Below are 23,984 nucleotides of genomic sequence, written 5' to 3' on the forward strand. Positions count from 1 at the left end.
TGCAGAGTAAGCCATAAAAGCACATACCATTGACCACGTATTCATGCCTACACGCTTTTTGGTGCTGCTGTAGTTATTATGTCATTATGGTGTGATGAATATTGTCAACATTACAGAGCGTTATCTGTGTATGAAAACTCGTGATTAGTACTGGAATTGCTTTGTAGTGTTTGCCAGCTTTCCCCCTCTTTACCTTATGCACAGGTTACAAAACGCAACACATGATCGATCTTAGAAAATGATATTCCCTGTCCTCCTCTTATTCTCACGAAAAGACGAAAAAAGCCATTTAGCTGAGGCTTTAAAGGTTTTGTTTTTCATGTTAATATTAGGCTCTGCATTCATTCACAGTGTTTGACTTCCATCCTGTGCACCATCCAGTGTAGCAGAACTTTATCCCTATGAAGTGAGAGCCACATTCCGAGACTCCAAATGAACAGAGTTATGTGCTGTATTTAATGGTCGGAGCACTTTACTGCCTGCGGTGCTGTATATTGATTTGTCTCTAATGCCTGTCACCGCTCTGTGTCTTTCTCGCTTCAGCCAAAAGGCTTTCGGCGGTACTACAGCTCTCCATTACTGATCCAGGAACAGTATGGCTGCATCAAAGAAGTCATGCCTATTGGTGAGCAGCTTATCTTAGGATACTTTTGGTTCATTTCAACTTAATTCTCCCAAAACTGGGTTTCTAATTGAGCAGTTTCATAAAATGGATGCACGAGGTTTTACAGTCTGGTAATTTGCCACATGGTTTTGTGTCTGTAACATGCTTTTCTAAAGCCTGCGGCAATAAGGTGGACCCCGTGTATGAAGCCCTGAGGTTCGGCACATCATTGGCACAAAAGACAAAGAGAGCCAGCGGTTCTGAATCTCCCCACAGAAACTCTGTAAGAGCAACATACCCCTCTCTACTTTTATTTAAAGATTAATTCGATTTATTTATTTATTTTGCCAGTTTCTTTTTGTCCATATCATAAAGTATCCTCTTTATTGTGGCATATAAAGACTTTCTATCAGGAAATGGACTACACTTTATATTTTGTCTCACTGTAGCAGACACTGTGTAGCTGATGATCTAAATAGATATTGCTACTGCAGGGCTGTAAACACTACCAATAAAGGCAGTCTGGTCCAGACCTATGACAGGAACTCTCACGTTACAGCTCTGAAGATGAATTAAAATGATTGTTTAGCCAAAGTCCCTTCCGGCCTTCTTCCATCGGTACGTTTAATGCACAGGGAAATGTGTTCTTCACATTGTATCACTGCTAATGTAAGCTAAACTGCACGAGAAGTCTGGATACGCACCTCTGTATGATGACATTTGAAAGCTGTTGGGTTAGGGCCATTCTGTCCTGTCCTCTGCAGCTGTTAGTGAATGGGTGTATGTGTGTGTCAGTTGAGGCTTACAGAGACAATGTGATCTCAACGGGGGTTCTCATAATAGTTTCCAAATGTAGACTATGAAACAGCATGTTTACTGCTCGCCAGACTCCCAGATAGCTGGTTATTCTGTAAAAAAGAATGAATTTTAACTAATCCTGTGCTCAAACCTTCAACTATCTATCTAATTAGTAGTACATCATTCCCTCTCTATTTCTGCACTTATCTAATTGAATTTTGCCCGTTCAATTTTTGTCTTTGCAGACCAGTGATTTGGATAAGGTTCCAGAGGAAGTTGTGGCTCACAGCAGCAGGCAGGAGCTGTCGAGAAAACACAGCGATGATGGTGAGTATTCACTGCAGTACACAGTGTGCATCTGGATTAATGCCACGTAGTGACAGGAAAAAATGCACCGCTGTTGCTCTTCCCATAAATGAGAGAATTGAAGAAGGTTGCAACATCAAATTCTCCATCTATGAACCATCAACGAAATTTTCTCCTTATTCTCCATTAAAGTCAGTCTTTAAAATAAGATGTTCTGTGAACTTTTCTGTGTTCTTTACTGTGCTTAGCTCTTGATTCAGCAGTGGGCAGGGTTTTCCAGCTGTACAATAGCATCTGTAGTAAAGGGCAATGCAGTGACCCTTTATACTCCAGAGTATTAAGCCTAAGACGATAGAACTAAAGACTACAAAAAGAAGACATTGTTTTGGAAAATGCTGTTTGAAGCATGGTAATAATACTGCTGAACTAACCGAACAAAAGAAGAAATGACTTCACTTTTAGCTTGTGTCATGTGCTCGCCTTCCAACTGCTCTTGTTTTATGATTACCTCAAGCTAACAAGGAAAAAAGCTAATTATGTTAACTGAAAACTGTATGTGGATTTCTATGATCACAGTGATGACATTTAGATTTGAAGTGCCACTTTCAGGCCAATGGTTCCCGCTGTAGACATGTTTATGCTCTTGATTTAGTCTTGATTTTCTTCCACATGTGACAACATTAGATCCATTTTTTGTCTTCTGATACAGTTATATCCTGCTACCTTAAAACTAAGTACAACTTTATTCAGACTGTTTAGTTGGGCAAAGTTCATTTTGTGTTGTTTTCTCAGTTTTTACGGTCGTTGAGAACGGGACAGAGCAGTACCACCACCCAGAAACAAAACCCGACAGTTTGCAGGTGAGAAACCATTATTTTACATTTTATAATAGATTGGTTTTGTGTGCATGTGCATGAGTATAGTACAACACTGAGAAGTACTGTTCTTGGAATACCAGTTTATCTGGATTGATGTTGTCGTTTTATATGCAGGAAAGAGTTGCACGGTTTCTTTTTTCCTTCTTAAATCTATGTAAATGTCAGATGGACAGACAGACAGTCCTTATTTATGAGTAACACGTGTTCCTCAAAGCCAAAAAGCACAACAGCTGTCGGTTGTTTCAGCCCAGTTTGTTCTTCGGAAGCCACACGAGCTTCCAGTTTAGTTTAAAAACAGACATCTGAGGTACAGATTGATTTTTCACATGCAGATACAATTTGTTGTCCTTTCACAAATTACAAAAAAGCTTTTTAGAGAAGCACTAAACTGGTAATTATATAGGTAAGAGCGAGAGAAAGTAAAGTGACTGCATCCTATAACTGTCTTTTCAGCAGTTTCAGCAACTCTGACTGTGTAGTGAACTTTTCCACATTTTCCCTCTTAGCTTTCACAACGTTAGTTTTTTTTTTGGAGCTCAGTTCCTGAACTTTCTGGCTCACCTGAGAACTGATACCCTGCCAGCCCGTTCTTCATCTCCGCCTCCATCATCACTGCTAAATTTCCCAGGACTTCGGGGGAGCACTCTCTTTTCTCTTCCTGCCGTAACAAATCAAACCCGGTCTGACACGACCACTGGCCAGCGCTGATACAGACAACTCTTGACCTTGATGTTTGGATTCGGTCTGTTTATTCTCCACAGTGTAGATGCAGTGCAAAATTCATGCCAGAGAAAGAAAAAGGTTAAACCTCTGTGAATGTCTTATCGCCCCCTGTGGAGCATCCATGAATATTTCATTGGCATATTTCAACTCTTCTCCTCCTCTCTGCCTTTTCCTTCCACGCTGGAATTTGTGGGAGAGGTGTTCTTAGTATTGATGCTCTTTGTAGATATTTTCTATGTGCCGCCATCTATTCTGTTTACTTTTATTGCTTAACATGTTTATCTCCGTTGTCAACAATGGAAAAAGACCACAGATACTCAGACAAACACAAAAATGAGCAAATATCCGTACAAGGGAACACACACGCGCAGATGCACATATAAACACCTCGACTCTGCAATATAATCTAGCAGTCCAGTCGTCCATTTCAGAGCTTGAAATGCATTGTGCAGTGTTATCAGGCTGGACCGAGCACAGCTGGCAGCAGGCTGTTTGTCTGTCAGCCGACAGCTCCATTAGCTCAGGCTGGCGGACAGACAGATGGAGGCACTGCAGGGTAATGAGCAGAGAAAGGAAAAAAGGTTGAAAACGGCTTCTTCCCTTGAGAAGGAGCAGTTTTCAAATTGAGATGAGGGACTCGCGGTCTGAAATGGGAACACATGACAGGATGGCCATCTGTTCACACTTTTCAGGTTTACTGTTAAATTCTCAGAGATCAATAGCCAGTAAAATGGTCTGATTCTTGCTGATTAATGACATCTTTTTCCTTCTATTCTCTTTTTTTCTTGGTACCTTCTCTGTTTTCTTTTAAACTGCTGTGGCCTCTGCTCATTCACTGCTGCTGGACACATAAAACGTATCATCATTTGGAATCAACTCGTAAAAAATACTGATAAATATCATTCAGGCCCCAGACCTGGAGCCTTTCAGCTGTTTTTATCTTTATTTTTTGCAGCTTTGCTGTTTTGAATTAGCCTTAGCTCTAGACAGCAGGCAGCTGATTTAATGAAGATTTTCTGATGGCCCACTTTATTTGCCCACTCAGCAACAAATGGCATGCCTAGTTAGAGCTGGATCGTTCCAACAGGAGTTGTAGCCACCAGAGCTGAAGACAGCACTCGACTTACACTCGTGAGATGGCCAGCATAACACATAACACAGAGATTCCTAAACAGGAGATGCTTATTCAGTTGCCAGAAGTTTTGTTAAAAGATGAACTATTCCAGTTAAACTACTAACTGAGTGTGCATGAACAGACCTGACAATTTGAGTAACTGAGGTTATAGTTTATAGAGATTCACCGATTCACAGATCCAGATTTAAAACCCTGTTTTTCGCCCCAATCAAGCTCCAACCTCCCACGATCCTGATATAGGGCTAAAAAAAACTGATGTATGAATATAAGATTAAACAGTAAGTATACAAGTAATATCTATAATGAGCTTTTTTACATTTGTCCCTGCTTCTTATTTTGATAGCTCTCTTGCAAAGGAGATTATTATCTCACCCAAACCGACCTCACATCCACTGATCCCGGCGGCCACAACATCGGGACCTCACAAGGCCTGTGAGCTGCTCCTAGTTAGTTGTAATGGATCGCCACTGTCTGATGCAGTTTTCACCCAGAAGTCACAGAGGCACTTTTCCTCGTGGCCGCAGATAACTAAGCTCATCCATCACCCACATTTCCAGTCCACATGGCTGGTGCTGGGGGACCAAAACCCACTTTTTTTCATTACTGTAAAGTGCCACGATTATAGAAAAGTCTCCTGCTGTCCTAAAACAGCTATTATCCTTTTTTTTTTTTTTTTTGCATTTTCCTTGCTGTTACCATGCAAAAAGAGGGCAAGTTATTGTTTGGATGGATTTCATGGGCACAGCAGGCACGATTCAGATTCAAGGTGATGAAATGGGAAAACACACCCACCAGGTTTTATGAGCAGGTGTGAATAGCGCCAGAATGGCGGCATATCTCCCTGCTAATTGTGCTAACACTTCTCTGAGAACTTCCTCTCCACCCACAACCATGTCCTGTTTAAACTTCCCAAGTGTTTGTAAGAAAAAAGAAAAACCCCGATCTTTCTCCCACTCATGTTGATGGAGGATTAAAGGGAACAGATTGTAAAGCAACTTAAGCAGCTCCTCAGTCTATCAGTGTGCTGTAAATACACTAATGTGAATGCCAAAAGACTATTTTAAGATATGACAACAGAGAAAGTAGTGTTAGACTGCATTTTGGTCTGTCTTGTAGATGGAGCAGAGCATGCTACAGAAAGACGTCCTCAAGCTCAACACGTATGTGGCCTTGTACAGCTTCACCGCCCAGGAGAGCCACGACCTGGAGATGAGGTTAGCGCACGTACACACACATGCACAGACGCTCTAATAATAAGAACACCTGCACATGAACTTAGACTGTGAATTAACTGACTTTGACATAGTGATTTCTTTAGATAGATTTCTCTTTTCTTTTAAATAAGAAATAGAAGCAAATACGAGGCTCACGCAGTGCAACCCAAACATGATTTATCTTCACTGAAATTTAAGTTCAACTTTCCGAACAAAACAGATGGAATTCAGCGCTTACTCATATCCTCAAAGGGAAGGGAAGCAAGGGAAAATTTAAAAGACAAGAAGTCATGTTGCTCAATTCCACTTTGTTCTCTCTTTATCTTGTGTCATTTTTATCTTATATAGACTAATTACTGTCTTCAGAGACAAGAATGGATTCACAAAAGGAACTAATTAGTGCCCTCTTTTTATGTAACACTCCTCAAAGATTTATTTCTCTGGTGTGGCCTCATTAATGTTACCTGGGTGCGTGCCAGCATTATTTATTAATATCAAATCTGTTACATGTCTTCTTAGATTTATCTTCAGAGAGTATGAGGGTCTTTGAAAGTCCATTTATAGATCCTTTAAAGGGTCCCTTCAGTGTACCAGGCACACATGCTGTTTCTGAAGGATAACACTGAGTTTATTGTAGTTAAAGTGATGAGACATTCATGCTTTTCAGGTCGGCGCAGAAGCAGATACTTGCATAATTTGGGCACAGATGCCAAAAGCCTCACTTGTTCGTGTATTGTTCACAGTTTGCTCCATAACGATTAGACATTTTAGTTATTAGTAATTACTAAATGTAATTACTAATTAGTAACATTTAGTAATTGGCTATTAGTGGTGGAAGAAGTCCACCACTAATTGCTTGAAATAGGTTGTTTTGAATTGTAATAAGAATGTAAACAAATATTTTGAAATTCCATCAATTAAAGCAAAATACTAATTTCAAAAACTGCATTTAAAGTGTCAAAAACTGCATGATATCTAAAGGCATTACATTGTGGAGCTTGTCTGTCATTTTCCCATTTTCACAGTGACCACCACCCCATCTAGACTATTGTTTTGGTAGTTTTTAATTAAATCCCGAGACAGTGATCACCTAATGGGTCATGGTGTCCAAATTGGACTCAGAGTCAAAGTTTCATTGGTTATTTTCAATGGATTTCCCCTCAGTCATTAGTTTGTGCCGCACTAAAACCAGTGACACTTAAACTTTAGTGCTTCATGCTTTAAAATAACCTTTGAATTATAATGGATTATGAGCTTGATAACATCATTGATGTTTATGTTGCTCATAGTACAAATAAGTTTGTAAGCTCAGCCATGGCATCAACACAATCTTAAGTATCACCTCAGACATTATTCACATATGCATTATTCTAATTTTGAACACTTAGTCAGACAATATTGTGTTATGATAGTATATGAAAACAAATTTCTGACTTTTATACTAAGCAGGCTTATTTTGAGCTTTTTAGCCTTTATTTTTGACCAGACAGTAGAGTAGAGAGGAAAGCGTGGAAACAGAGGAGAGCAAGGAGAATGAAATACATGCAGGAAAACCATCCCTCCTAGTTCTGCTTGTTCAGAGGGTGTCGTCTGATTGTTGGGGTTTTCTTTCTGTTATTTTCAGGTTTTTAACTTACAAGAAAACATGCCTTGAGGTGACTGTTGTTGTGATTTGGTGCTCTACACTATCCCTCTGAACTGAACTGAACTGGTCACCTGCTCAGCCCAGTGAGCAGTCAGTCTCCCCTCGCTCTCTCCCTGCTTTCCTGTCGGCTCTCTACACTTTCCTATCGATAGAGCCAAAAAATAACATAGTATTTCCTAAAATGTTGGCGCAGACTAATTTTAAGCAGAACAGGTCAGTATTTTCTGAAAAAGTTGTATTTTTACTCAGTTGTATAAAGCATTTGCATTCTATTTTTATCCTATTGTATATTTTATTCTATTTATTCTACTGTATATAGTATTTTATTTTATTTTATTCTATTCAGTACAGTATTTTATTCTTATTGTATTCTAATTTTGCTATATAACTTTTGCACTGTCCACTTCCTGCTGTGACAAAACAAATTTCCCACGTGTGGGACTAATAAAGGTTATCTTATCTTATCTTATCTTATCTTAGCTTAGCTTAGCTTAGCTTAGCTTAGCTTAGCTTATACACAAGGCAACAAGTTGACAGTCTGAGTCAACTTGTTCTTGTTGCTGAGACTCGGGGGGGGGGGGGGGGGGGGGGAAGCTGGTGTTTAATTTCCAACCCAGCCTGTGAGTTCACTGTCTGTACATTTCCAGACATGCCTGGTTCATGATGTCAGCAGTTGTTTTTGGTTTTAACAAACAACTAATTAAAATCACCTGATGTAGCACCGGTTGGTCTGTGGTCAGAACTGAAAAAAAAGGTTGCATTTCTGACCCAGAGCTACACAGCCTTGGTGTCCTCAAAAACATATTTAAAAATTGCATCCAAAGATTTATTAACATTGACAGCAGACGATGATTTTTACGCACACATACTTGAAGAGTAATTTAAAGTAGGCAGAGCTTCACATGTCTGGCCTGCCTTTTTATCAGTCTGAAACGAAGGGTCCAGGTTTTACTCCCCGCCTTAACCATGACTGATTGGGCGTCATACTTTGAAATAGGCCCTCGGGAAAGAACAGTCCTTCAGCCTAAGTGCCCATTTGTTCTTGCTCTCGCAGAAATCTTCTGAGGATTTAAGGACAAGCGAGCAGGAGTGCACTTGTTCTTTTCATCTCTTTCCTACATGCACACAGTCGTGGGTCGCTCCCCTCCCTCGTCGAGAAAAAAACTTCAGTCGTTAAACTTCATTTGAAATTCATTCATCTCAAGTACTTCAACTCCTCCAATGCCTTTATTTCAAATCTATTTTCTTCTTCTGAAAGGCTGCATGAGGGTTTTTTTCTTCCTCAGCTGGGCTTATTTCAGGCTGTAATCAATACCTCAAACAAAAACACATAAAACAAAGATGATTGAACTGATTCCTTATTCAGAAAGTTCACATTTCATTTTAATTTTAAAGTGTGTGTGTGTGTGTGGGGGGGGGGGGGGGGGGGGGGACAGGTTTATGATTAGTTTCACTTTCCACCACACGCTTTGATTACTTGATTACCTTTGGCCACAGTGATTGTAATGATGACGAATGTTTTTGCAGTTTAGCAGCACAGCAACCCTCTTCTCGCTTTCACAGCTCATTTTTTTCGTAATTAAATTATTTGAAGTAACATTTCCCCTGCTTCTAATTGGAGCATTAATCTGCATTGTTGCCATCACCTCTCAAGATTTTACAGTGTTGGGCACTTTGCGTTTCTCACCTTCCATGAAAGGTGTTTTTTTGTGAATCATTTCCTTTTTGAATCACAAAAGGAAGTAAAAGGAAGACAATTACATAAACCAACACTTGGCACCGCAGCGTTGGTCCTTTAGATTTTTATTAGTCAAATTTAGCCCGTAGCTTTGAACAGATGTTTGTAATTATGGCACACAGGGCAGTGGGATAGACTGATTCATGCATTTCCTGGATGGATGAAGGAAAATTACTCGGAGCAAATGGAATTTAGGGGCATTACATGCCATTTAAGTGTGAAAATACCCTCTCTATCGAAGTCTAAATGTCATTATGTTTCCAATCAGTGATGGATTTGAGTATTTTTCCTTTGTTTTCAAATAATTCATGGATGTTTTCATGTATTGCAGAGCAGGAGACAGGATCTTGGTGGCCGATGACTCCAATGATGACTGGTGGAAGGTAGGTATTACATCTCTGTGTTACAGCAAAGTTTCACTAAGTTTTTTTTACACAAAGCCAAGAAAAAGCTTTAAAAGAAACAGACCGATAAATGATATAAGTCTGGTTGTGAATTATAGGAGCAAGGAAACAGGGTAACTCGGGACACAAATGCATAACAGATAAATTAGGGAGACGAAAGGGCCGATTGCATGACAGCACAGAGACAACCTGTCGCCACCAGACCATGAAGAAAATCATCACGCATTTTAACACCATTGTGCTCTGTAGGCTGTAGATAAACAGAGACATCTGGCCAGTTTGGTCTTTAAACAAGAGATACCAAGGAAAGAGGCAAACATTAGCACCTGATGAAGCACCTGCATGCAATGTGAAAACATCATAGTGAACCTAATACATGATTTACAACAGCATTTACTCTAAAGGTGTGTGGACGGTTTTTATCAAGGCTTCGATGTAATCGTGCCAAGTTTGAACCCTCTCATGTCCTGCCGTTTTATGACTCCTTTTTTCAGGGTGTAATTGAGGACAGGATCGGATTCTTCCCAGCAGCCTTTGCTCATCAACTGCGGGCTGGTGACCAAGTCTTCAGGTGTAACAGGACGTTCATCGGCTGCAAGGAACAAGGCCAAATCACCCTGAAGGAGGGACAGGTACTGCAGGCTTGAGCAGATGTGTCCTCGTGGGGGATGAGTAAAAGCTGTTTTAATCTCGAGACAGTAGTGAAGTGTCCAATGGCAAACGTGTAATAGACATGAAATGGGCACTCATACAGAAATTGCATTACCAGCAGGGAAAGACAATATATTTAAAGCCACAAAAAGCGTACTAAGTACATTCCAGGGTCCTTAATGGTCAGACTCGATTAACATATGGGGCTGATATGTATTTACATGTAAATGTGTTAATAATGTCTGTTTAAACACGCTCCCGTGATTATTTCATGTTGGCTTAAATTAAAATAAAAAATGATCTTCATTGACCTAGACCAGTGAAACTCTCTTTCTGTCATCATGAAGCAATATCTAGAAAATCAAGTCACATGACATCGTCTGTTGTTGCACTTTCCCAAGTGGAGCACACAGTCGGGATTTAGCTACAGTACCTGACAGGTTTAGGAAAGAATGGCATCTGGGTAAGTATGCGAGAGGTATGACACGACCACCTTTGGCTCATTGTAGATTCACCAGATAATTAGCTACTGTATTCTCACATAAAAGCGATTGGACACTAAAAATGTTTCTTCTTTTCACGCGAGAAGCTGAGAAAAGTTCAGAGCTGCAGTGATTATGATAAAGTGTTCTAGGAGGGAACACGGGACTTACGTCAGCCTGGATCCAAGCTAGTCTGTAATCAGGTCAGGTATGGGAGATGTTTGCTGTAACACATCTCAGGTCTGTGTGTATGTTTAATATCAGGATGGATTCAAGTACACTCTCTTCATCAAGGCGTATAACACAGTCGTACATGTTCAGCTACAGCTGCGTAAAGGATAGACGATAGAGCTGCATGCTTTAGTGGCAGTGTTTGTTTGGGTCAGGTGCAATTTATGAAAGTCAGATTTGGAATATGTCCAGTATTCTGATTTTTTTTAATGCAATGCTAAAGAAAACTGCAAACAGTCGTTCTTATGATTAAAAGTAAGGATATGGGTCCTTTTCATGGCACTTGTGGAAGCTTTTAGTAGTCTTCGGGCTTAACATTAGCACGATTCATATAGGGAGCAACATCTTCATTTTGGGTTGGGGAAGCAATGACCTTATTATGGATATTAACATTTCCACATTAGGCCTGTATCTAATTCACGAGCACACTCCAGCTACTACATTGCATCTGATTCATATTATCCAGCAGCTCTTCAGACATCATATTACCTTCCTGCAGCTCCCGCATTGCCTCTTACCTCCAGTGACTCTTCAATTGTAGACAATTATTCACTGAAAAGCTCAAGTGGATTTGGCAGACAGAGGAGCATAATGGCTGCACTTAAATCAGGGCCCCTTTTTCCCACAATGCTGTCCAGGGCATGTTGGGACTCTGAGGAGATTTAAAGTAAGCAACCCCCAGTGGAGATTTAACCACCAAACACAAAATGATCCTATGACCCACTCACTCTCCTTCCAGCCTCTCAATCCCAAGGGAAGTTGTTAGGGAGTACTCAGATCAAGCTTGCAAACACAGTGTGCTCTGACTTATTGTGAGTGTCAATGAGTGAATAAGCTTGATCATGTTATGATCTTATTTCCTTAAAACACACTCCTGCTGTCTATAATTGATTATTAGTTTGATAACCATTATGTATTTTTAAAAGAGGCAATTTATAACTCTCATAAAATATACATTCTGGATTTTCCTTATTATGGCTATGGTTTTCCAGCATCTTACCTTCCAGTAACTCAGAATGGATCCATAGTAAGACCTGTTTGTGCTTTATTAGGTACTTTTTTCTGATTAACTGCTTTCTACATGTCCTGTTTGTCGGTAAAGTAAAATTTTTCTTCTGGCTTTCAGATCTGTGTGAGCAGCGAGGGCGAGCACAGCGGCTTCATCAGAGTGGAGAGCGGAAAGAAGAGGGGCTTCGTGCCCTGCGATGTCCTGGAGATCATCTGAGACAAACTTTCAGAGAAATGAAGACCGAGACGGAGAGAGTCAGAGAGAGAGAGAGAGAGAGAGCTCAGGATGAGCCACCTGGAGGAGTTCACCCCATCAGAAACTGGAGTTCGAACTCGTAAAAGCGGCGCTTGTTTTATCAGCACGCCTTCCTCTTTGTTCCCTCTCGAACCAAAAGGAGAGATGAGATGAGAAACTGCTTTTTGTTTGCAAGGAGACGGGAGATCACTGTGTCACTGGATTTTATTTAAATTTATCCTAGATGGGGTTTGTTTTTTAAAAATTTCCCCTTAGTTCTATCCAGCCTGTTTACTTTTTGAAAGCAGGGCTAACATTTTAAGCCTAAAACACAAACACATGCTTGAATGATTATTTTTCAGTATATAAATGGAAGTCCTTCAAATAATTTAGTTTCTCATGCTTTTATATTATGCTCCAAGCAAAAATAGAGTAAATGCAACATAGTGTAAGCTCAAAGATGGCTATTTTGAATGGCAGAGTGCACATCATGGGAGGGCAATGGAAAATAAACTGAAATGAACACGTACGAGCAACTTGTATAAACTGCTTACTGCAAAATTAGATTATTTAAGCCTCCAGTTTGTCCTTTGTCTCTCTACAGAGTCCTCCAAAAAAAAGGAACACGTTTCTCTTGTAACAGGTACGAAACAGCAAAGCGCAGGAAGTTAAAGAAAAGCACATAAGGGAGTAATTTCAAAAGAGTTTGAAATTCTCTGTGGTCTTCCAAAATAATTGCCCGCACACTCCCAAGCTTCACTGTCCTTTCACCATCTTTACTTTCAAGACTTGTCTCAAAATTATTATTTTATCCATTGATTTATTATTTGCTTAAATTTTTCATCAAAGATTTACAGTATGGCAGTATAATAGGAACAGAATAGTGTTTTTAATGATCACAATGTGTTTGATCTGCTGGGAAAGGCCTGTGGAGAAAATGTGTAACTAAATGACACATTTCTAGTTAGCGTGTTAACTTCGAAGTGCTAACTGGTGTGCTTTTCCTCCTCCTCGGCACAGACTCTCATGAGCGGGACTTCATATTCAGTTTATAGCCAAGTGCATTTACAGCAAGCTGTTGCATCAGAGTAGATATAGTATATCTGTTAAAGGCTGTTCTGCACTGAAACTTGGCTTTATTGAATGTCCAAGGAAGCTTAACTGTACATAATATATGTACAAAAATAAAATTCTTTATTAAAGTATTCTGCAGAGAGTTATTCCCGAAAAGCTTCATGGTCGGTCTTCTCGTCTCACAGCAAAAAGATTATGGGTCCTGTTCAGGATGTACCCTTCCACTCACCTTATGATAAGCTGACATAGGCCACAGTTATAGGCACAGTTTATTCTGGCTTTCAGTGGAAGTGAATGGTTGTGACTCAATTTATTAGGCGTGCGAAACAAATTCATCTTTGCAGCAGTATCAGAAAATTACTTAGGAGGATATGTTTCATTTATCTCACACTTACATTTTCTCGCTCTTCACATCAGTTTCCAAACTGGCAGCTCAAAGGTTGCAATCAAACATCAGAGAAAAAAATCTATGTTGAGTTTTAGCTTAATGTATTCTCAGGTATTTAATGCTAAAAATTAGGCTAAATGAGCAACTCTTTTAGGACCAAAGTCTTGTTTTGTAGTGCCTAAAGCACCTTGAGACGACCGTGGACCCATTCTGATTTGAGAAAGAATGAGCCTTGATTGTGTACAAATACTTTTTATACATTTGTACACAAATATAAATAAAAGGTAAAAGGTAAAAGTTGATATTGGGTTTGTGGGTTGTCTGCTTTGCATAGACCATGTCGTTGTTTATAATGTATAATCACAAAATGTCTAAATGTACTGACACTTTAGACAAACAAAGAGTAAAATAAGGAAGAAAGGGGGCTAAAAGTTCGGTATTTGCAAGAAAATTGTGACGCATGGATGTTAACGGTCTTTAAATGGAGCCTGCTAACAAAATGTAACCTGTACACTCTTTTAAAGGACTCTTTTAAGTCTGTAAGCAGTCCTGGTTTATTCCTGTTTGATCTAGCGCAAGCAGAGTCAGTGCACATCCTGCATTCTGAGAATTTTATTGCACATTCAGAGGCTTCAGCAGCTCCATTAAGCATCTGCTCACAAGTTTAAATAGTTGCCTAACTATAGAGGTTGAGACAACCACAAACAATTTGCTATTTTGGTGTTTCCTAATCTTCCTGTTCTTTGTTTGTGAAATTGCTAACGCCCACCAGGTCATCACTGCAGGGCGCCAGCAGGTCTCATATATTTGACTGCAACGCCCCCTGGTGGCTGATTACAGTAGAAACAACCGTTTGAGGTGAGGCGAAGAACACACAATGAAGGACAGGCTGTGGGAGAGCCAGAGATTAATTATACACAGAAAGTGAAAACAGGTGAATGAGGAAGAAACAAGCTTAATCTTAAAAATAGAGAGGGTGTCTTTCTCCCAAATTGAAACTGGGAGCTGGTTCCAGAGAAAAGCAGCTTGAAACCCGAAGGCTCCCATTCTAATTTTTAGGAACCACAAAAAAGTCAGGAGTCTGAAAGAGGAGTGCTCTGAGAGAGCATCACTCTGAACTGTTTCTAATTTTAGAGATACTGTCGAAATGCAAGAAGGCAGTCCTACACATTTGTTTAATATGCGCATTGAAGGGGATATCCTGGTCAAAAAAATTCCTTACAGTGCACTAGGTATCTGCTTTGACACCATATTTGCTAAAAAACAATATGGTAAATGGCCTGTATTTGTATAGCACTTTTACTAGTCCCTAAGGACCACAAAGCACTTTACACATCCAGTCATCCACACACACATTCACACACTGGTGATGGCAGCTACATTGTAGCCACAGCCACCCTGGGGCGCACTGACAGAGGCAAGGCTGCCGGACACCGGGCGCCACCGGGCCCTCTGACCACCACCAGTAGGCAATAAGGTGCAATGTCTTGCCCAAGGACACAATGACCGAAAACGTCCAAGCCGGGGCTCGAACCGGCAACCTTCCGATTACAAGGCGAACGCCCAAATCTTGAACCACGATTGCCCCAATGACCTCATAGGAGGCCATCTGGGCCCTTCTGTCTTTAAGCCATAAGTCTAACTAATCAATGAATGCCATCGGATGTCATGGCAAGAAAAAGGTGGGTGGAAATGTATACTATGCCTTGTAATTGTACTGCCTAAGACAAGTAAGATCAATGTAAATAGTACAGAACTGGTCCTAGCACAGAACCCTGTGGAACTCCATAGTTAACCTTTGTGTGTGAAGAAGATTCGCCTTTTCACAAAAACTGTTCGGAAATTCTGATTTATTCCACTGCAGTGCAGCACCTTAGATTCTGATTGGCTACTCTGATAACCCCCAATTAAAACCTTAATATCTTCAGCACGGACACCTCCTCCATCTGCCCTTTGGTTGGAGCTACTGCCAAATGTTTAATGTTCTCAACAAAACAAAATAGGAACTCACAAACTGTGCAAAACTTAACTGTCATAACTGACAAAGTGTCTGTTTTGAGCTCATGTTTTCTGAACTGATATTTACTGATACTGATATTTTCAGTGGTCACATTGATTAGTTCCACAGCTTGACTGCTTGCTTTTTACCTCATTGTTTGCACAGGATCTGGACTACCTGCTCAGCACTAAGCAACACACAGTTGCTTATGAGCAGAGTGAAAAAGTTAAAGAGCCATTCACCGTGTGCTTCCTGTATTTATCACATATTTCTATATTTATGCACTTTTAAAAGAATTTGAAGGGGGTTCATGCGGATACATGCATTTTTTTTCATTCAGATTAGTTTTTCAATTCTTTCACATCGTGTCATTTCGCACATACGCTGCATCTCTGACTCACAAATGTATATGCAGATGTACAAAATGACAGCACCTGCTGTCAGCAGCAATAAGACGACTTCTTGTAAAGTTTTTTTCTTTTCATAAATTTGCCAAGTGTGCATTTAAAAGAAGGCACGTACATCATGTGCTTGAATAGGTGTGATGCAGGAAGGTGGTGGTTGTCTGTGTTTCCTTTTCAGCTGTTGACCCATAAAACCCTCATGGATACATAAACCTTTACAATCAAAATACAGTACATATTTAAATTATGCATGTGGGCAAATATGAAAAGTGGTATGTGGTGTGAGAGGTCCAACATGCACCCTAGTAGTGATTGATGGTGGTGGTGTGGAGACCGAGACCTCGAAAAGCTTTGACGTTGAAAAGAAAAGCCTGACAATACCACCTTGGGAATTTTTAATTTAAAACTTAAGACCATCAAGAAAGAATTAACAGCTGGATGTGGTTCAGATCATTAAGAAGCTGAATGTTATTAAAAATGTTGATCTGCAGGGCCCTGGGTTCAGATTGCAAACATGCTGGGCGTCAAAGATGGCTTTATGAGATTTGCAAATAATTGCATTCTGTTTAAGGGTCACATATGTAGTAAAATAAGCCCTGATACAGTTGACAAACAATCTCCATAAGCTGAAAAGAGAATAAAAGGCCCACAAAACAGCTGTGATGAAACAGCGTGGACAACTATGAGTCCTGCCATCACCATCGGCCTTCTCTTGCTCTCTACAAGTAAGAAAAGCATCAATATTTACTAAACCTTAATGATAATTCAGCTACTTTTCTAAAGCATGTTCTATTTCTTAGCTTTTGTTGAGTCATGGAAGTCTCTGAAGGTCCAAACTGTACAGAAGCATTTTCCACAGCAGTTATGACGACATGAAAACAAGAAAGATGACCACAACAAAGACCACAAAGAGGAGGTGAGAAAGCTAAAACTTCCTCTGCAGAGATAGTGACTCACTGACATGTGAGCACATTGCATTTATTATATTCATCCAAACGAGTGCTTTTTTATTTTGAAAGCGTTTTTTTTAGCTGAGACTTTTAGCTTATTATGCAAGTAAAGCAGGCTAAAAGATCTCAAAAAGCCACACATGATGTGATCTAAAGAAATTACTAAGAAACAACAAAGTCATCAATATCTATAAGTCTGGAACAAGTTACTATTTCTATGGCTTTGGGACTCTGGTGAACTACAGAGAGAACTGTTATCCACAAATGGGAAAAGAGGTGAGAAAACTTCCCAGGAGTGGCTGGCCTACCAAAATTACTCCAAGAATGTACCAATGACTCATCCGGGAGGTCAATGAAGAACCCAGAACAACATCTAAAGAACTGCAGGCCTCACTTGACTCAGCTGAGGTCAGACTTTATGATTCAACAAAAAGAAATAGTGAAAAGACAAAAGCTGAATTTTCTGGAAGGTTTAAATTTGGCTACATCCGGCATAAAACTAACACACTATTTCTTAAAAAGAACATCATACATGGTGGTGGTAGTGTAATAGACTGGGGCTGCTTTGTTGGTTCAGGACCTGGACAATCATCAGTTCATATCCTGAAACTCAGGTATGCCTACGTCTGATGTGAAAAATTAATTGCCCCCTAAACCTAATAACCAGTTCTTCAACAAGACCTGCAATCAAGTATTTGTGATAACTGACCCACTCATCTTTGCAGAATTCCTTTAATTCCGGCCCATTGGAGGGTTTCTGAGGGTTTAATCACCAATTAATATTAATATTAGACAAAAAAAACAAAGTAAATACAAAATACAGTTTTTAAATGATGATTTCATTTATTTTACTGTATCTTGTTTGTATAAATAAAATTATTTTGGAGAAATCCATCTCTCATAATTCCTGTAAATCTCAGTAAATATGCCACAAGTCAGTAGTGCTTTTACTTTCTGCTTTATCACTTCTATAGTTTTGTTGTTTTACAGTTTATATACATGCAAATAAATAAGTTATTTTGGCGTAACCTTGAAGAAACCCATAGTGAATCTGCTAATTTACTATTTTAAATGTATTTACTTAAAGAACAAAATGAGGAGGCCTTTAATGTGCCAGCGAGTGGCAGACTTCTGAAGCTGGGCTAATGAAGGATCTTAAAAACGGTAAAAAATCAAGTTGATCAATGTCTTAACAAACAACCACTCTGCCCGGACCATATGTGCTAATCTGAAACTCTGTAAGCATTTCATCGTCGCACAGTTTAGTTGGACATCTGCATATTGAGCATTTCCACCCCTAAAAAAAATCTACTAGCACTTACGCTACTCTCATGGGGCCCAAACTGTTTGCGGACCTTTGACTGATGAAAGTTCTCCACAAGTTGTATGACTATTTGACCATCTTTGAGTCATTTATTCATTCTGCAGTGCCGTGGGATGCTGTTGTGTTAGTGGGGAATTACAGATGCATGCTGTGTAAGCAACATGCAGCAGTTGTTCATTTTAGGTAGTCAGTGGTGAGCTATGTGTACATATTGTGTTTGCACATTACATTTTAAAACTGAAGCTGGAACTTGATTCACAGGGAGTGAATCTTATGCAACCTACCACAGACAAACGAATGTTTGCAGGTGCAGCAGCCGCAGCAGTCTCTGTGGGTGTGCAAGATACATTCTTTATCAACTCAATCTAACAGCCAGTCCAAACAGACAGAAACATCTGAGATAATGACACTAAATCAGCCCTTTGCATCCATCAGAAACAGGACAGTATAGTTACTTTCTATTTATCATTGCAAAATTAGTTTTTATTTCTGCGATGTCATTAATTTTCCTATGCGTATGCTTGGACATAACTTTGAATAAAGGTCATTAACCCACACAGGTTCCATCTGGAAGTTGACTCCTCTTCTTCTTGCTAAGAAAATTGAAGTATGCATACTTTTTTCATACACTTCCTTTCTTCCTATCAACAAGCTGCTAATGAACCCTTGTTCTTTCTCACCTTTGATCACTGACAGAAATTTCGAAAGTCCACTTGGGCAGCTTTGAGTCACCACACCGGACACAAATACCTTTATAACGTCAAACATTACGTTGGAGGAAGTTATTCGTTTAGAGGCAAGATGAGAATATGTATGCACACAGTTATGATTACCCCTGTACACATCAGTGTTGGATTTATTTATTTATTTTATATGACTGCAAAACTGGCAAATATCTAAACCCACATTCATGGATCAGTTATGGGTAAAATTACATATATATAATATATACCATTAATCAGTGGCTACATGGCAGGGGCTTTACCAATAAGTCAGAAACACTGTGAAATACAAGTCAAAAAGCACTAACAATACCACATCTATATATTATATTATAGTAAATTTATAATCAGTTTTCTCTGAAATTCTACTGTTAACCAGTCACAAAAACCTCTAAAGTGATGTGAGAACATTGTGCATAAAAGCATCGCCCTGCTCTAAATGTGGACAACACACTAGCTGTTATTAGATTTTGCAAAACTTAACTAAATAAACTCGATAAAGATGGTCATATAAACATTAATATTCAAATAAGAGATAAAATATTGCCCCAAGATGCCATTGCCTTTTATGTTAATAAGGGAGTGCACTGACTGACTAAAAAAGACAAATCCAAATATGTAGGTTGTTGCGGTGATGTGTATATTTTCTGCTCTGTGGTAACTGGGTTTGAATTTCAGAAATGTACATGTGCAACCCATGCACCTTTTCCTATATAAAAGCATCTATAACCACAGATACTCAGGCATCATCTCTCACTGGCTGCGATGGAAACATCTTCACTCCTCCTTCTGTGCCTTGTGGCAGCATTTTCAGGTGTGTACCTTAACACTTGTTTGCATGAGAGTGGATATGAAACTGCAAAATCACCGATGTGTCTTTATGACTTAAATTGTAATTTGGCATTTCTACTTGTTTGAATCGCAGTCCGTGCTGTCCATGGACGGACCTTAGAGGTCAGCATCGATGATGAAGAGGACGTGGACATCGAAGTTTCGATGGGGGCAAGTGGTTAATGTTACCGCTTTAAAGAACTGAGCTTGCACTTTGAATATCAGGGGTGGCACTTCGCGGTCTCAGTGAAAAATCTGAACTTTTTCCATTTCAACTTAATTTCTAAGTCAACCTGACTAAACAAAAAATAAGACTTATGATCAGTAATGGTAGAAGTATTCAGAGTTTACCTAAGTAAAAAAAAAAAGATTCCTGGCACAAGTGAATACAGTGAATTTAAAAGTGAACTTAGTAAAAGAGAAAGAGAAACAAAGAATAAATATATTAATAGTTTCACCAAGTAGGGTCCATTGTCTCAGTGACTTATCAAACTACTTTTGCACTTGGGATGGAGATGCAGGGTACACTGGTCAGACAGCCAATCATCATCATCATGTGAATGCCACAGAGACACAGAGAAACATTCACTCTCACATCCATGCCTTTATTAAAAACGTATTTTATATTTTTATACATCATTATTATTAATAAACAGCAGTACACATACAGTATATCACAAATATACAGATACAGTTGTGGTCAGAGGTTTGGATACACTCATCTTCGGCATGAATATCCGGGAATTTTTTTTTTTTTTAAGGATTCCTTTGAACTGATTTTTTTTTTTCACCATGGTGCCGAAATTGAAAGATATATGTTGTTTAATGATTCCAACCTGGAAAAAGTACTACTATAATTAACGTCTTATTTAGAGCCACCAATAACCCTAACATGCATGGGTGTGTCTTATATTTGCAGCTTCCAGGAAAGTGCTGGGCTTGCAAGTGGATTTTAAACAAGATGAAGAAATTTGCAGGACCAAACGCCACTGCAGAGGTAAAATGTCTGATAGAGTACCTGCAGCAGTTAACGGCATCATTCAGTCAGAACAGTAATGCAAGTTTTACTTTCACAGAGCCTGAAGTCAAAGTTGCTCTCTATCTGCGATGAAATTGGACTCTTAAAACCTTTGTGCCGCAAATTTGTGAAGGTGCACCTGGAAGAATTGATCGAGGAACTCACGACAACTGATGATGTGAGGACCATCTGTGTCAACACGGGAGCATGCAAGTAAGTTCCCACTATTTTGTCTTGTTGATCTGAAACCACATAGTTTAAATCAGGGTTGATCTGAATGGTTTCTGCAGCATTGCAGAATTTTAGAGATAGCTATGGGACCAAAGTAGCAGTTTATAAGTAGGAGCCCTAAAAAAAACAGACCAGCGTGAATTTTGAAGTGCTGGCTTGTTTATGGGAAATAGAAGACACAGAAATATCCATGCAAAATAATCTATACATCTAAGTCCCAGAATAAATAAATATCTCTCCGTGTCCAGTTCAGGTTTTTCTGTCATGTGTTACCGCGCCAGATCCGCGGAAACCTCTGGCAGTTACTTGAAGGTTCCGTAACTGACGCGTAGCCGGCAACAGCTTACTATACAGGTCAACTCCGCTAGCAAAAAGATCGAAGGAGGCGTAGGAAACTGCTTCACCGAACTTTATTTCTTCTCCAAGGCACGAACACCGCGTACAGTGGGCTGAAAGTTTACTCACAGCGAGCATCGCCGACACAACTCTGGCTGTCGAGGGAGTTATTATATTCCTTTTATTTATTTTCTTTTCGTCTCTTCTGTAGCTAACCGTTACTTTCTTCTCCGCTCTCTCTCTACACACACCCACCAGGCAGTCCCGCTACACACATCCCGAATACATTTCCCATCAGGCTTCATCCTTAAAGGGCCATGCCTGTAACACATGCTAACCATCATCAGCTCCTTTGCGGTTAATCTAGATTTCTTCTGTCTGCTACACTTGCAGAATGACTGGTTGGGAACGTTCAGTAGCACTTCAGTGGGTTACCAATACAATTACAATGAAAGCGTTACTGTCGATACTTTCAAAGAGAGCGCAGTGACAAGATTGCCTCCAACAGGTGTGAACTTCTTAGAGAAAAAGACTTTTGCAGCTGACCGTGTTGCATATGCATTTCAGATAGTTTTGGGAGGAGAATATTTAAATTAAGTGCACAAACAGATTTAATAACGTTTGCGACATGAAATCTACTAATCTTTGCGCTGATATTTCACGCCGGAAAGGGGAGGTTAAGGTATTTTGCTCTTAAATTTGAAGGCGTCTGGATGAAAAAAAAAAAAAAATAGCACAGCTTTTATAAATAACCCGGAAAACTGACCACTCTTATGCGCGCTATTTGGGGATCACATGTGTAAAATCAAATGTTGGCTTGAGTCCTTGCGGAACAGAGATTAAAGTGAAGTGCTACCAGAAGTGTGAATCATTTCCTTATCTCTGGGACGTGAGTTGATCCAACAGTCTCAGGTTAACAGCGTCGGGTTTTCAACGCTAGGGTCTCCACGCGGCACAACTTGGCCAAATCCTCATTCAGACTCACAGTAGATGTTATCCACAAGGACCGAAGCTGGACACAATCACATTAAAATAAAATTTTTAAAAAGGCATCTGTTCCCAACGTGCTCGGTAGTCTCTCTTCACTCACAGGCTCGTACGTTCGTGCGTTCTCCCCCCCTTTACTTCCACCAGCGAGTGGCTGTCTCTGGTAAATTTGATAAAGGGACAATACACCAAATAGAAGCGTGCAAAATAACAACAGCAATGTTATTTATGAGTGCAAAATACAATTCACATTAGATTATATTAAAGTGGGTTACAGTTCATTTTCAGAAATGTCTCAGCAGTGTTTACTTCACTTTGTTACAACTTTAACTTCAGGTGATAAATGCTAAATACATAGGCTAGCTTCAATATGCAAACATACCCTAATATTATCTGTAATAGCTCATTATATGTTTTTAATGTTTCTGTTTGTTTTGATTTGCTCTCTTTAGCCCAAAGGAGGTGGACCTGTTTTTTTATCCAGAGAAGGGAGCTCCACGCATTGACGTTAAGGAGTTTCACTGACTTCATCTGCACGAATACAATCCACAACGGCTTTGGAAAAAACAATCAACAAGTCATCCCAGTCGCATTTGCCAATAATTAACCACTTAGTTTCTTCTTCTGCTTTCTTTTCAAACGGCATCAATTTACCTTTATTTCCTTTGCAATGCCATACGTTCAATTTCTTTATCTGTATCTATGCACTGGTATCACAAATAAACCGCTGAAATCATCACATTGACTCTGTTTTGTTGTTGTTATTGTTGTTGTTTTCCAAACCAAACTTCAGAGTAGCCACTCTGATCAGAGATATGAATGCCAGCACTGTCGCTATGAAGCAGCAGCACTTCAATAAAGTCATGCACATAAATTTTAAACAATTCTTCAGGGGGGACTTTGTTGAAACCTTTAATCCTGTAAAGAAATCCATGTAATGATCATTTAAATATTAAGAGGAAAAGCATTCATTAATTCATTCAGCCCATCAGGCTTCACCATAACAGGATGCTGGTGTGTGCTGCTAATATCCTCAGCCAAAGACCATTATTTCTTCTTGGTGTGGCATGTGTCAGTGAAAATGATGACTTAGTGAGCTGTCTGTGTCGTTCTTGAACATTTCGCCAGCAAATAACTTTGCATGAAAAAACTAAAAATAAATAACCGATCATGGGTCAAGTGTCTAACCAGAGAAAAAAAAAACAGAACCCACATTCTATGCAAAGTCTCGATCGTAGATAAGTTTTGTGTAGCTCAAACTAAAGATTCCCACACTGTGCTCATCATCAACAGTAGCATCATTTTACTTTGCTTAGAGCTAACTAGCTTTAAAAAAAAATAACATCAGGTTAATAAATGATCAGTGTGTAAGAACAAGTAAAGAACTCGCTGTTCAGTTCAGCTCATTGAAGTTAGTTATAGTGCTGTAGTAAAAGGTTGGAGCACACTTGCTTTCAGAACTGTCTTCACACTTTGTGACAGAGATTCAACAAGGTGCTGGAAACATTTCTCAGAGATTTTGGTCCATATTGGGGGTGACTGCTGCAGATATGTTAGCAGCATATCTATCTGTGTGATTGAGATCTGATGACTGTGACTTCCAATACAATGAACTCATTGTCATGTTTAATAAACCAGTTTGAGATTCATGACATGGTGCGTTATCCT

General features: G+C 39.5%; 1 protein-coding gene across 2 annotated transcripts in view; it reads left to right on the forward strand.

Moving 5' to 3' along the window:
* stac (SH3 and cysteine rich domain) overlaps nt 1–14,057 on the forward strand; it is a 30,392-nt gene extending 16,335 nt beyond the window's left edge. For both annotated transcript variants that reach the window (XM_026152484.1, XM_026152485.1), the window contains 8 exons: nt 544–625; nt 781–887; nt 1,648–1,729; nt 2,501–2,568; nt 5,561–5,658; nt 9,373–9,424; nt 9,940–10,077; nt 11,936–14,057. In XM_026152484.1, coding sequence (XP_026008269.1) covers nt 544–625; nt 781–887; nt 1,648–1,729; nt 2,501–2,568; nt 5,561–5,658; nt 9,373–9,424; nt 9,940–10,077; nt 11,936–12,034 — 726 coding nt within the window. In that variant the 3' untranslated portion in view covers nt 12,035–14,057. The remainder of the gene's footprint in view (nt 1–543; nt 626–780; nt 888–1,647; nt 1,730–2,500; nt 2,569–5,560; nt 5,659–9,372; nt 9,425–9,939; nt 10,078–11,935) is intronic.
* The last annotated feature ends 9,927 nt before the right edge of the window (nt 14,058–23,984 follow it).

This window comes from Astatotilapia calliptera, chromosome 19, assembly GCF_900246225.1.
Source record: "Astatotilapia calliptera chromosome 19, fAstCal1.2, whole genome shotgun sequence".
NCBI classification, from domain to species: Eukaryota; Metazoa; Chordata; class Actinopteri; order Cichliformes; family Cichlidae; genus Astatotilapia; species Astatotilapia calliptera.